At 45.0% G+C, this 15,061-nt stretch overlaps 1 protein-coding gene across 4 annotated transcripts in view; it reads right to left on the reverse strand.

The window, feature by feature from the left end:
- LOC118216698 (voltage-dependent T-type calcium channel subunit alpha-1H-like) overlaps nucleotides 1-6,443 on the reverse strand; it is a 98,011-nt gene extending 91,568 nt beyond the window's left edge. Inside the window, exons 1-2 of one of the 4 annotated variants that reach the window (XM_035398103.1) lie at nucleotides 5,734-6,443; nucleotides 4,697-5,031 (exon numbers count right to left, since the gene is read on the reverse strand). In XM_035398103.1, coding sequence (XP_035253994.1) covers nucleotides 4,697-5,007 — 311 coding nt within the window. In that variant the 5' untranslated portion in view covers nucleotides 5,008-5,031; nucleotides 5,734-6,443. Of the gene's footprint in view, nucleotides 1-4,696; nucleotides 5,032-5,502 lie in introns of all 4 variants that reach the window. The other 3 variants (XM_035398102.1, XM_035398105.1, XM_035398104.1) reach the window with 3 other exon arrangements.
- Between the last annotated feature and the right edge of the window lie 8,618 nt (nucleotides 6,444-15,061).

The following is a 15,061-nucleotide window of genomic DNA, read 5'->3' on the forward strand; positions in this document are numbered from 1 at the left end:
CACATTTTACAGAATGTGAGCTTGGCTATATCATCACAAATTACCACCTGCTTTCAGTTCTTAAAATCAAAAGAGGAGAGCTGCAATGTTTTAGTAAATCAGACTGATTACCAAAGTGACCTGATTTACAAAAATCTCCACTGCTTCAGCACGTTCTCCCCAAGTATCCATATGCATGATCGCATTCAACTCTGTTCAAATGGCAAGTCACAGTGACTATAGTGATTCTGACCCACTGCAACATTCAGTAAGCGCGACATTGATATTGTAGCATTGCAGCGACTGCACTTGCATTTGAAAAATAAACACAATCCTTTAGCAAATCTGGCCCTGACACTCCATATGGCCTTTTGGCTTTTATCTGCAATCTTCACTCCACGACTCCCCCACCCCCCCAACCCCCCACACCAGCCACTTCTGACTACAGGAAGTTCCTGTGGTTTGTCTGAGAGGGACAGAGCCCAAACACTCCATTCCGCAGTCACATGACTGAGGTGCCAGATTCTCCTGAATGATGGAGGAAATTCATGGCTCTGACATGTCAGAAGGAAACACCACTGCATGCTAAAATGGAGGTGCTGTGTAAAAACCATAGATACACAACTCAACTAGTGAACACACGTAATGCACACACATACACACGTACGCACGCACAAACATAAAAAACATGTACTCACACACACATAACGTACATGTAGACACACATTCACATAACATACACACATACACACACACATGCACACAAATACGGGTTTCACATTTGTATGTATACTTTATACTTCAGCCATTCCAGCCTTCTATGATTAACAAATAGCATCATATGAAGAAAATCCTTTTAGTAGGAATTGTTCTTAGCAATAAACACCATGACTTCAAACAAGAGCTGTTTTTGGAGGCTTGGCAAGGAAGTAACTACTGGCTGAAATCCTGAGTTGTCCATGGCGCTGAGTAAGGTGCAAAACCCTTGCACTTTCAACGGTTTGCTCTCTCTCTGGGGTGATAGAGATTGACACTTACCAAAAAAAGAACTGCTACGCTTCTCCAATTTACTCACTTCATCCCACAAAAGCCCCTCTGGACAGGCTGTTAAATCAGCTGCCGGTTAAGCCGCTGGGAAGTCATTGCTTTTTTAATGAAAAGGGCACACTTCGGGGTTAAGCAGCCTGCCACCCAATTTATACCCCCCCCACAGGAACAAATCAAGCCCCATTACCGACATCTTTGCCCATTACAGAGGCTGGGAGGGACAGAGCACCACAAAGGCCCTGCTGATAAAGACAGGAAATAACAAACTTCCTGGATACTGTAGAAATCAATGAAATTCATCTGTTCACCTGCCAGACCTGAGAAAAATGAGCGTGGCTGCAGATCACAGGACAGGTGGGCTCAGATGGCCCAGGTGTCACGCTTCCTGGTTTCAAAGCCAGGCGACGCCTAACCCTTTAAGGTGTGAGACGTGTGACTAGAATGTTTTTAACTTTCTAATACAGATGTAACAATCACCTCTGGTAACTGAAACCAATATAGTTCTAGAACACATAAAATTTTAAAAAAACATTCCAAAAACCAATTCTTGATAGGGTTAAAGGCATACCATTGCAGGATTTTTATCATTAAAATATTATAAAATAACCATGCCCAGTGACGTCTATGCACTGGCAATCTCTGTCTCTGCACAGGTTTGTCGAATCCGTGCTCCTCTGACTGCGTTTCTTCTTCTAAGATGTGTTCAGGGCATTTCTGGACATGACACTCTTCTCTGTGTGGGGAGGGGTGGGTGTGGCTACAGAGACTGTGGAGTAGAACCAGGCTAGCTAGCTACTGCAATGATGAAGGTGAGGAAGCACAAGTACAACGGCAGGCAAAATGACAAGCTGACAGGGCTCATACAAAAACCAGAGAAAATCGTGTAATTGCTTTTCCTCTATGGTGACAGCTATCAAAAAATTTTAATATAAAAATAAAATAGCATAATAACGAATATAAAATATAAAAACAGAGATAAGTGGGCAGGGTTGAGGAGGAGGACACTTCATTGTATACACAGGACTGCAGCAAGGCAAAAAAAACCTACATAGTATGCCTTTAAATACTTTTTGACAATTATATTAAGAATCAGATTCAGAAAATATTACACTTAAATTGGCTGCATGTTTTGGAAGCATCTCAAGAATGATTTGATGTCCATAGAAATCCCAGAGGTAAAGTGTATTTTGAACGCAGCAGTGCTTCAGTGAAAGTGAGATTTCATGAACCCCATGTTGGGTGGAACAACAATGAGCTGCCAATCATAGACTTGTTCAAACCAATAAAAAGGTTTTGCTCCCCACAGCAAAACGCTATGGTTGGGCTCAAAGCATACACAAGCCCAGTAGTCTGTGTGTGGTGTGACTAAACGTCATTTTACCAGTGGTGTGCCTCCAAGCACAGATGCAAAAATAACATTGAGAGGAAACAGCAGTCGCCGAACGGGTGTCCTTTCACACGCAAAGCTGTCAGAAAACTACAAACAAAAACTTGGTTTACAGGCGACGCGTTTCTGGGTGGAAAACAGCGGGCACTGTCTGTAACTCAGAACTGACCTCAGGCTCAAACAGCACTGTCTGTAACTCAGAACTGACCTCAGGCTCAAACAGCACAGGCCGTAGCTCACGCTGAAACAGTATCAACAGGACAATGTTTCATATGGCAAGCAGTCGTAACCTAGTGCCATTGGAAATTAGCACACTAAGAGCACAAGGTACAGAATAAATGTACACATTTCAAATAAACGTTGATCTTATTAAAATATCTAAACGTGTATAAATGAAATATGTGCATGTGTGTATAAGTGTAAAATGTGCAAACGTGTATAAGCGAAATATGTAAACATACGTGTGTATATAAGTGTAGTAATTTACATTTACATATGTGTGTGCATATAAGTGTAATATGTAATTATTTGTGATATTACACTAATATACACCTGTGTACATATTACACTTATACACGTGTGCATTTTACATTTCAACACACATGTACATGTAACTCTTTTACACACATTCATAATATGTAAACGTGTGTTTAAGTGTAATGTGTGCACACACTTCTGTATGTAAGTGTAATGTGTCCACATACGTGTGTATAAGAGTAATATAAATATTAGTAACTGGCAGCACGTAAGTTAAAGGTGCAGCAGCTGCCTGAAGAGGGACCGGCGCTACTCAACATCATAATATTTATTCAAACCACGGCCAAGACCACCAATGCGAGAGAAAGCACTCTGGCCAGGACACTAACAGCCAGTCAGAAAAAACATGATTGAAATGCACGGCTACGCTCCAGCGAGCCCTGGGGCGTGGCAGGGCCGGCGAGCCGGGCCACCGCCACTCACGCTAGCGAGCCACTCCCTAAAACGCGCGCCGACACCCAATTAGGAACACGAACCCTCCCCCCCCCCCCCCCATTACTGGACAGCCCATTATGTAGCAACCATAAAAGCACTTTTAAGCAGGTCTGTACTGTGAACTAATTTGTGTGGTTAAGATTTATTCATTGCAAATAAAATGGATTACAGCACTGGTACATGTTACTAAGCTTAAAAGACTTATGTCCTTTTATCAACACTGCCACTGATCACAAAATGACTGATAAGGACACCACACGGTAAAATTTTCAGTGTTAAAACACTTCTGACAGAGTACAGTTTACATTAGAGCAGGAGACGTTCCACCATTTCTAATCCAGGGACACCCCACCTAGGCTCAAGGGCATCCAGGGGACTCACATCAAGGTAAAAGGGTTACATTTTTTTGTAAAAACTTTATACATTTTCCCAAATCTATATACTGTAGTTGCATATCAAGTGTGGCCAGGGAACCCCTACAGTTCCTTCAAAGGCCCCCAGGTGTCTGCCGACACCCTGTCAAAAGATCAGGCTTTAGAGTACTTTTAGACTCATATAACCTCAGAAAGACTTTAACATTGAACATTTTACTGCACAGCACCCAATTAGTTTTAGCAGTCAAATGGACAAATATCACACAAGCACAATTCAGAACCCTCTTAAGTCAGGAATGAAAAAAGAGGCCAAAGGTAGCAAACCGTAATGTGGGTCACTTAATCACAAGTATCCAATTACCCTTATAGCTATTATGCTCGGCTAAAAGCCGCCAACTTTGCTTGGCAGGGACACGGGGGTCATCTTTACTGAGAAAACAATCATTTATTTAGGACATCCAGCAAACCCGCTCTCAGCTGGTGTGTTTTGCATCTTCATGTCCATATGGGAATATTTGCCGTTTTATTTATTTATTTTATAGCAGCTTTTACTCTAGTAAAATTTCTTATGATTTTTTTACTTGCACCTGAGCTTGTAATTGGCCTGTGCAGGAACTTTTAAAAGATCCAGTGATCTATGGATTAATAAAAGAGCAACCCACTGTGGCACATCCATTTAAATCGCAGTGAGACATAATATGCATTAACGAATCAAGCATGTACGGAAGAGCCTGTCTCGATCAAATATCTGCTTGTCTGAACACTACAATCAGATACATGTACTCATTTTCTAAATCCACCCCGCGCGTTCTCAGCGCGCAGCGATTAAAACTCTTTTAACACAAACGGCGGCACGAGGCAAACGCGAGCGTTACAACTGTATCATCAGCGGGTACGAGCGCAGCATTGACGGGCATGGCCACAGCGCAAAGGATATGGGTTACAAACCAGCCTCAGACACCAGCTGCGAGGGCGCGTGGTCTGTTTGACACAGAAGAAGACCACGGGCGCAAGGGCCGGATAGGGGGTTTGCTCTTCGTCGTCCGAGACCAGATCCGGGGTTGGATCGCGTCCGCCGGATTCCCGAAATACAGTCCGCTCGGGAATAGGATTTCTAGCGGTTCCCTTTTCTTCGTCATCCCCGAGGTCTTCGCCCTGATCCGGGCCCTGATCCGATACCGATATAGGTACCCTCACCTCCTCGGTCTCCAAGTAGTGAAAGTGCTCTCTCCCCTCGCCATCAGTCATGATAGTGCGGCTGGCAATGGGACCCTGTAATAGCGCAGGTGAGGGTCAAACAGCACCGTGGTAGTAGGCTTCTATCGTTTGTCACGATACATTCGTAAGTCTTCTTCTATTCTGCCCACATACGGTTAAGTTTATTGTTTAAATGTCTATGATAGATTCATTTGTGCGTACACACATCTTAACTTGCTTGGAGGGTCTACTCAATTTTTTCTTTAAAACGAATCCATAGATAGCATCATAAGACAAAAAGCAGTGAAAGATAACACACCGCAAAACAATAAACACATTTAAATGGAATTTAATCTTTATAGTATATTATTTCAATGAAATGTTTACATTGTAATCATTAAATTAATTAATTATATCCTTAGCTGATATGAACAATGAAACAATGGGGACAAGTGATAGTCATTCAATTGCCCCTTCCAATTAACTGATAATTACGCATTAACCAAGCGTAAAAAATTAATTCAAAGTTGATTCTGTGAAATTTACCTTACAGTTGTGGAGTGACAAGTTCCCGTAATCATTGCGTTTAGTGTCAATGCACAGTAGTCAAATCCCTCCCGAAGCAAAGCAGTCTTTTATCACAATCCATCTGCGCACTCCAATAGTTTTTCTTGCTTTAAATTGAATGTAGATCCAGCTGAACTCATAAGCGAGTGAATTAAAAAGAAATAAATCACGCACAGGTTGCCTGTGTCGTGTGGATTCTGAAAATCGTACCCATTATCAACGAACTGCCAGTAGCGTCGAGAGAGCGTCTGTATCCACCGCGGGTTCCTTCTTGTTCTGAGATGCCAAACTTGTGTTTCACCAAGAGCTCGGGCACGTGACGCCGGGACGGTGAACGTAAAGACTCCTGGGGGATTCCAGCACCAGCTACCCAATGGCTGGGGTACTTCAGCTTTCCGTCTCTTTGTACTTTAAAATATAAAATACCGCAGTCCGAAGATATTTAAGAAGTTTGCATGTTCAGCACTCTTACACAATAGAGGAGGAATCAGTAAAATCTGAGTAGCCAAAACTGCTGTTGCTGTTTGTGTATTTTACGCTGACTACTGCGTTGGATACGACCCTTTTCTCTTTTTTTCAGAAAAACAAATAATTTTTGGAATTACAACACGTACCATGTAACCAAAGGAGCGCAAACAAACACTGTACTTTCCCGTTTGTGTTAATATATAGCATTTTAGACAGAACTGTTAAGGCGCATTTCATTTGTCAAATGGGAAGGGATACTTCCATCGAGTTTGGTCGTTATAAGATTTCGTTTAAAACGCACACTAGGTATCTATATCGCCCTTAGACGAGGAATAACGAAGAGCTCAATAAAAATACAAATATTTATATTTACATTGACACGCGTACTATTACCTGGGCGCATATTTTCAGTATGGATAAACCCGCGTGCGTAAAAAGACTCCGGCCGCCCACTGCTAAACTGACTGAGATAATTCGGTTTAGCCTGATCAGTAGAAATAAAGACAGACTGAGAGAACACAGCGCCACGAATGTCTGAAAAACGAGCTCGTTTCGTGGCTGACAGACTCCCTGGCCTCATTTCCTCTCGCTTGCTACACCTCCGCTTTTGGAGAAGAGACCAGCATGCAGCTATTTAGCTTTTTTTTTAACTATTAGTATTACATGACACGAAGCGCATTCTCAGAGTCATTACTTTGGGGAATAAGTAGGCTGTAACACTGTTTTAATTGCAAAATGACACGTGCCATATTTATTCCTTTAATTGTTACGAGATCGAGTAAACAGAAACAAGCAGCCTTATTTCACTCTAATGATTGTTTTTGTCTTCGGTATGTCATGGCACACTGATACTGAATTAACACGTTGTAATGATGTATTCTCAAATCTTCTAATAAAAGGGGAAAACATAAAATATAGTAGGACTTGACGAAGTCCAAGAAAATGCTGGCTTAGTTTTGCTCAACATTGATTTGTTGAGTTAAACGTTTGAGGGAACAGAGACAGACTCTAAATGAGAGAATGAGCAGAGGTATGGGATCAGAGAATCCATGATATGATTCAGTCCTACTTGTTCTACTTTAGAAAGCACCCTATTGCCAAGCGTATAGAATTCTACCTACCTTTAAGTTCAAAAGCTTATCACTGGGGCAGTACTGAAAGAGGAACACATATTGCACTATTTAGTAACCAAAGGAGACAGATAAATAAATAATGCATAAGTACCAGATGAAAACTTATTTAATGTACCTTGCTATTCAGTGAACTTGCAGGAGACCAATAAATGTACACAGTATGTATATTAAATTAATGAAGTTCTATTTTCTGTGGGCATTGTTCCTTATGGGTGTTTTTTTAATTTTTTTTTACTGCAGTTGCATTTTTAAGGGTGTAGACCACCTATATGCGGTTCATGAATTTTCACATTCCCATGGTTACTGTAAATTAGATGACATTGTTTTGTTCATTAACGCCCTAGCCCCCCCCCCCCCCCCCCCCCCCCCCCCCCCCCCTCCCATGATAGCCTAGCCAGTTTTTGCTTAACACCACAGATTAGCCCTGGTAAAAAGCACCTGTAAAATCACAGCATAAACCAAGATAGTGCATTTATGCGGAGTGTAAACATGAGTAATATGATAAATGTGAGCTTAAGTTTTCTGTGCTGAAGGTTCCACCTGCACACATTCTAAAGCCCTCCCCCAAACACAAATGAGCTGTACCAAAATACCCAGCATACACCAGACTTTAAGGGGTATACCCAGCATTCCCCAGGCTTTAAGGGGTGCACAGCTCATGGATGACCTTTGAAGCTTGGCTTGTCCTGCAGCTCCTGCCACCTGCTGTTATCTGCTCTTTGAAGGGACAGCAGTGTGTGTGTGTGTGTGTGTGTTGGCTCTCCATGATGTAGGGAAAATAGACATAAGAGAGCAAGTCTGTCCAAGTCAAGCGTGAAGTGTGTGATAAAGAAAAATATTCCCTGTGTGGGAGTGTCACTTACTGCTAGTATTATTATTATTATTGTTGTTGTTATTATGTAGACTGTAACACTGGAGGAAGCTGAACTGCAGCTAACTCTGAAGCTTCCTTTTCCTCTGAATTGACCATAAATAAATAATTTCCTTTGAGTACAAATCTGTTTTCTCTGGGGGAAACGGCCTCTGCATAAAGACTGTGAACCCCCCCCGCCCCCATTTTGGATAAGCTCGGGGGGGATTTCTTGTGCTGAGTCTGTTACTCAGCATAAGACACAAAACTATTTTATTTATAAGTATGCATATCACAAAGAACTGAAGGAAAAGACCATTCAAGTAGCACCACAGTGTGGACTGGGAGAGCCCAGAGTGGGGTCCCTTGTAATGTCACTCTGAAAATACAGCCACTGTCACACACAGTTTGAACAATGCTCATTCAGACAAGCCATTAACAGCAGGACTGCAATAATTTCCTGCAAAGAATAAATGAAAAAATGCATCCATAGCATTATAGCAATGAGCATCGATATCCTCTCCTCGTTAAGGTGAATCAGCATACTACTTCAGTACTTCAGTATACAGTGTTCCCATCTTCAGCTGCCCCACCTTGACCCTTCCCCCGTGGCCTTGTGCTCTATTGATGTACAAAATTCAATTAGCTTTTACAGCATCCAGCATTCAGGGAGCAAAGAGGGAAATCGAGCAAGCGTGCTCCTGCTTATTTGAGTAGTCAAAAATGCGGAGAATGGGAATACAGACGAGCAAAATACAGACGAGCGGAAGAGCAGGAATACAGACCAGCAGAAGAGCAGGAGAGCAGAAATACAGATGAGCGGGAGAGCAGGAGAGCGGGAATACAGACGAGCAAAATACAGACGAGCGGAAGAGCAGGAATACAGACCAGCAGAAGAGCAGGAGAGCAGAAATACAGATGAGCAGGAGAGCAGGAGAGCGGGAATACAGACGAGCAGGGATACAGACGAGCAGGAGAGCAGGAATACAGACCAGCAGAAGAGCAGGAGAGCAGAAATACAGATGAGCGGGAGAGCAGGAGAGCGGGAATACAGACGAGCAGGAGAGCAGGAATACAGACCAGCAGAAGAGCAGGAGAGCAGAAATACAGATGAGCGGGAGAGCAGGAGAGCAGGAATTCAGACGAGCGGGAGAGCGAGAATACAGATGAGCAGGAGAGCGGGAATACAGACGAGCGGGAGAGCGAGAATACAGATGAGCAGGAGAGCGGGAATACAGACGAGCGGGAGAGCGAGAATACAGATGAGCAGGAGAGCGGGAATGCAGATGAGCAGTAGAGCGGGAATGCAGATGAGCAGTAGGGCAGGAGAGCAGAAATACAAATCAGTGGGAGAGCAGTGGAGAGTGGCAGCAGAACTGGAACGCGGGCGAGAGGAGAGGACCAGGCGTCTGACGCCTGTGGCCATGGTGATTCTCCTGCTCTGCGACATTTAAAATCCCATGTTTCCCAAACAACACCATGCAAATTCCATCAGCTGCCACAGACGGCCTGTTTTCTGCCCTCTCTTCAACCTCTCTCCTCTCTTCCACCGCTCTCTTCTTCTTTTTCCCGCTACTGCTCGCACTGAGCGGTCATTTTGGGTTTTAAACCACGACCGCTGTAAATCAGTTCCTCCGTTTTACCGCTGTCACTGTGCTCTTATTGTAATTGCTTCCCAGTATATCGTGCCGTTTTGATCTGTACCGACGGCTGCCTGAAAGCCATTCGCTTTCCATTTGAAAGCAGCTCATTAGGAGCCCTTTCCATTACTCATATAAATGTGACAGACAGGAGAAGAGAAGGCACAAGCCCTGTGCCGCTGTGGCTAAACAAGTGAAAGGAAAATGTCCACAGCAGCAGTAGTCCCCCTGGACTTCTCCCCCTGCCCTCTCAGACTTTCAAGACACTGCCAACCTTCTGCCCTCGTAGCACCATTAATGTTGTCATAACTCTGTCTTAGCCACGGGTGCCTTTCTGAGGAACAGCTGGGAGGTCCACAAAGCTGCTTTAACCCTTGAAACCTGATCCACCCCACCCCCCACACCCCCTCCCTCCCACACACACACTGGCTCTCATCATCCCGCCAGCCCCGCAGCCATCTGGACGGCGAGTGGTGCTCGTCAATACGCACACTGCCCGTCGTAGGATGGGTGAGGGCTTCATGATCTGTCCATCCTTGCCCATAAAGAGTGTGGGTGTGGCGGGGGGTGTGTGGCGGGGGGCGGTACGATGGTACGAGCTGGACATTGATCTGGCCACCACTGTCCATAGAGAGTGCGGATGTGGCGGGGATTCTTTGGTATGAGCTGGACATTGATCTGGCCACCACTGTCCATAGAGAGTGCGGATGTGGCGGGGATTCTTTGGTATGAGCTGTACATTGATCTGACCACCACTGTCTGCAGAGAGAGTGGATATTGCAATGATTTCTTTGTATTAGCTGGACATTGATCTGGCCACCCCTGTCCATAAAGAGTGTGGATGTGGGGAGGGGGGGGATTATTTAGTATGACGTGGACATTGATTTGGCCACCACTGTCCATCGAGAGCGCGGGTGTGCCAGAGATTCTTTTGAAGAGGAACGGCAAAAAAATAATCTACTTTCACTCCACAGTGCATTTTTATAGCGTGATTCAGGCTAATGTGTTATTGGTGCAGCGTGTGCTTCAGACTTGTACGCTATTGGTGCATAGCGTGCTTCAGGTTAACGCAGTATTGGTGCACAGTGTGCTTCAGGAAAATGCACTATTGGTGCATAGCATGCTTCAGGCTAATGCAGTATTGGTGAAGCGTGTGCTTCAGGCTAATGTGTTATTGGAGCATAGCATGCTTCAGGCTAATGTGCTATTGGTACATACATAGCATGCTTCAGGCTACCGTGCTATTAGTGTAGATCATGCTTAAGGCTAAAACACTATTTGTGCAGTTTTTAACAGGAATGTTCCAGCTTCAGATCAGGCTGATGTCACAGACCTGAAAAACTGCCACCACCCCCTCCCTCCCCCTCTTCCTCCCCTCTCCAACCATCTCAGAGCAGCTTTTCTGTTAGCTTTTCTGGGTCTTTCTGCACTGCTCTGACAGGTCTTTTTACAGCTCTCTGTTGCCATGCCTGTTGGTTTTTGGCATTTCAACACTTGGGAATTGTATTAGCTGCTGTAGTGCTGCTGTTCCATTTTCAGTTCCGTGTAGCAGCTAACGTGCGGGTCCGGGGCTGACACTTTTATTTCACAGTTATGTTTGACTGGATCCCATTCGATGTCCGTTGACGTGATTCAGTTTGACTTGATTGTATTAATTCGTCTGATGCATTTGCTCTCCTCAAAGCGCATTTACTGAGTCCGTATTTAACCGGGGTAGATAAAGGAGGGCTGAGGAAGCACTTGGCTTGGGTAGAGACCTGGCTGCTGCTGGAAGTGCTGGACCAGTAGGGGGCAGTATTCCCAGGTGCACAGACAAGGTGACATCACTGAGGGAATTACTCCAGGTCTTGATTCTCCATTCTCACGGCACAAAGGGCCCAACCTGGCTCTCTGAATCAGGCCATCTGACACCGCCCCCTCCCCCCTCCCCCCACCCCCTTCCACTCCCTCAAACTGCTGAACACCACCCACCCTGCAGACACCCCCAAAACTGCTGATAATCCCCCACCCCACCCTCCAAACTGCTGATCACCACCCACCCCCCACCACCACCCCACATAACTTCTGATAATCCCCTACCCCACTCTCCAAACTGCTGATCACTCCTTACCCCCAAAGCTGATATTTTGTCCGTATTCTGGAAAAAAAACAGAACCTGTTGCGCAGGTGAGACCTACGCCTGAGGCTGAGCTGAATCACCCCCCAGTCACTGTTATGTGCTCTGAAAGCCTAAATGTAATCACTTATAGGCAGACATGTCAATAGTCTGGTTATCTCACAATGTTTATAACTGCTTCAATGAATTAGATTGGCGAATATAGCAAATCTGCAACTATCAAATTACTTAAGCATTGCAGCAGACCCAAGAGCCGCAGTCAGTGGTGCTGTGTTCCTGAATCAGAGAGTAGATTTCATTTTAAAGGCTGTAAGCTCTATTCCCCATTGATTGCATGGACAGAAAAGGAAAAGCATTTTGGTTTAGGTAACTGCACACAGAAATAGAACAGAAAACTTTATTATCCATTTCTGTAGATGTGTCTTTGGTTTTGCCCTGGCTGCATTGAGAACAACAAAGAGATAAGAGAATAAAGAATTCTTCAAAACACCCATGGCTATATTTTCTGGCCTTTCTGCTTGATACAAATCTTTCTTGCAACAGAATTGTAGCTTTCTTACGCAGAAATGTTTTGAAATCAGTTTACTTTGTTCAGCCCCTTGGGTTTTCATGTGTATGGATTCCATAATTTCCCTTTTTAACGACCTCTTATTGGTGTCATAACCTCTTCTGAATGAGTGAGACTATTTCCAGGTCTGCAGAGTAGAAGTATTGGTCTCTGGCAAGGTAATTACAGTCTGCCACTCTTACAGAGTCTCCGATGGTCTTACACACAGTCTGCATTTCCTTTTCCATCATAAAGAATGTGAAGATGAGAATTACACTAAATGAATATCATCAGAAAATACGTCTTACCTGCATGTGGGTGTGTGATGGTAAAAGCTCTGCACAGGTAGTGTTACAGGTGGCACACCTGTCGCACCTGTAACAACCTGCAGGGGGCAGATGTGAGAGTGTGAGCATGATGGACAAACACATTTTCGCAAGCTGAGCGACAACTGTGTACACTTTCATCTGTAATAAGTTTAAATCCCTGTGGGTCATGTGCTTTAGAAAAAATGGTGACCTTACTTATGAGACACATTGGATTACATTGGACATTTATGAATATATTAAGACACATGGAGTGTGGCACAGCGGGTAAGGAACTGGACTTGTAACCGAAAGGTCGCAGGTTCGATTCCCGGGTAAGGACACTGCCGTTGTACCCTTGAGCAAGGTACTTAACCTGCATTGCTTCAGTATATATCCAGCTGTATAAATGGATACAATGTAAAATGCTGTGTAAAAGTTGTGTAAGTCGCTCTGGATAAGAGCGTCTGCTAAATGCCTATAATGTAATGTAATGTAACATTAAATTATATCTAATTCATTCGTTTTGTCGAGTATTCTTCCCAGTTTTATCCGCATGCCCCTGGAGGTCTGTCATAGGAGTCTGCCAGTTGTGCCTTTCTAAAACAAGCCACACTGGATTTTTACCAAAAATGGATATGGTCCGTGTGAACAATTACCCTGAAGTCCCAAAATAAAACTGTGTTTGCAAAGTTCTGCAAGTACGGAAGCCTTCATACATTTGAAGCTGCAGTCCTGCTCACTGCATTTTCAAGGGTACTTTGTGGCATCCAAATCATGTGATTTGTTTGCCATTTTATTTACAAACCTGAAGGTTTTCGTTAAAAGGAAGGAAGATAGCAGTCATGTTGGCCAAAATGAGCTTGTGCTCTACAAAAAAACAAAAGAAAAAACTGTCAGTTTGCATGTTTGAGGTGTGGTTTGTCTATATTCTGGAGGTGGGGGGGTGGTATTAATTGCCCAGAGGGTACTTGGCAATGCGGATGGCGAAGAGGGGAAAAGGCGCAGTATCAACTGTCAGCCCTCTCCTCCGGTCGCCATGAACCAGATTGGTCCTCCCGAGTCAATCACCCCAATCAATCATCCCCAATCATCCCCAATCATCCCCAATCAATCACCCCAATCAATCGGCTGCAAGCCACGCGTCACCGCCCCTCGCTGCGGCCCGCGAGAACCACCCACCCGGAAAAACAGCATCAGCGGGTCGGCCCGCTAATCTGCGGCAGGTCCTCGAGCGCGAGGCTCCATCGTGAATCTCTTCACATGGAGTGATTACGCAGAGAGTGCACGAGGCGAGGGTCGAGCCGGGGTCAGACCAATCAGCTGTCAGTACGGCGGTGGAGGGGGGGGTGGCGGGTGAGGAAGGGGTCAATGACCTGTACAGATGCACAGCTGTAATTACAGCCATAGACACTCAAACATGTGTTGGAGCGCAGCGGAAAACCATGGTCCGTCCACTCAAACTGTAATCAACAGTGCAATGTCACCGTGGGAGACATTTGGAATGGGCATCACAGGGTGTGGTCATCAGCAGAGCCATGTTTTGGAGGGTGGGGCTGGCACAAGCTGGCAAATCCTTCCCCTTTCCTGTGACTAATCGAGGGGGGTCCCTGCTGACATCATAATAACCCTTTAATGTGTGATCACAATTATGTGATTAATAGCTGAACATTCTAACGCTGATGTAACTACCGGGAGCAATGGAGTTCTAGAACACTGACTTGGAATTTTTTTTTAAACTTTCCAAAAAACCTACTCTTCAAAGGGTAATGTTGCAGTGTTCACTTACAAACTCACATGGGTAGGAAGGGTGTGGAGTTTCACACATTGAGTGACCTGGAAGTGAACTGCGGGCGGGGGGGGGTTGGGGTGCTCAGTCAGAGCGTTAGGGAGGTAAGACCTGTTACCGCCACCGAGGGGGTGTGCTGGGGGGCATGAGAGAATAACACCGTGGGGAAAGTTTTTGGTTGGATGCACCAGGCCTGGATGAATCAGTGGTGGCAGCAGAGGTGATTAGATGCGCGCTCAGTGTGTGCAGCTCAACACCTTCCCAGGGGCTGGTTTCGGAATGGAAGCTGACCTTTGTGAGGAGATCGATAAATGGATTTAAATCCTCAAATAGATGCTGAAGCCGGACCGTGGCGTTGAGGCGCACCGCTGGCCTGGATGGCCTTTATCTCTGCCCTCTGCTCGATCGGACCGCCCAGTCAAATCCGCGGCTGCGTCGGCCTCCCATCAAAAGATTTAAGATCTAACGGCTGAGCACTCGATGGAAGACAGGCACATGCCTGGACCGTGATGTAATGGCCGCCCCCCAGCACAAACAGCGCTCTCTCCTAGCATCAGGGGATTATGTCTATTAATTACTCTGAGCAAAAGCCCCGGAAAAGATGGGCAAATCTGCACATCATCAAAGTAATGGGTGAGTCAACAGCCGTGTCTCAGGGCAGTGCACTATCAGTACACTGAGTATAGCACA

Source organism: Anguilla anguilla, chromosome 17 (assembly GCF_013347855.1).
Source record: "Anguilla anguilla isolate fAngAng1 chromosome 17, fAngAng1.pri, whole genome shotgun sequence".
In the NCBI taxonomy this organism is placed as follows: Eukaryota; Metazoa; Chordata; class Actinopteri; order Anguilliformes; family Anguillidae; genus Anguilla; species Anguilla anguilla.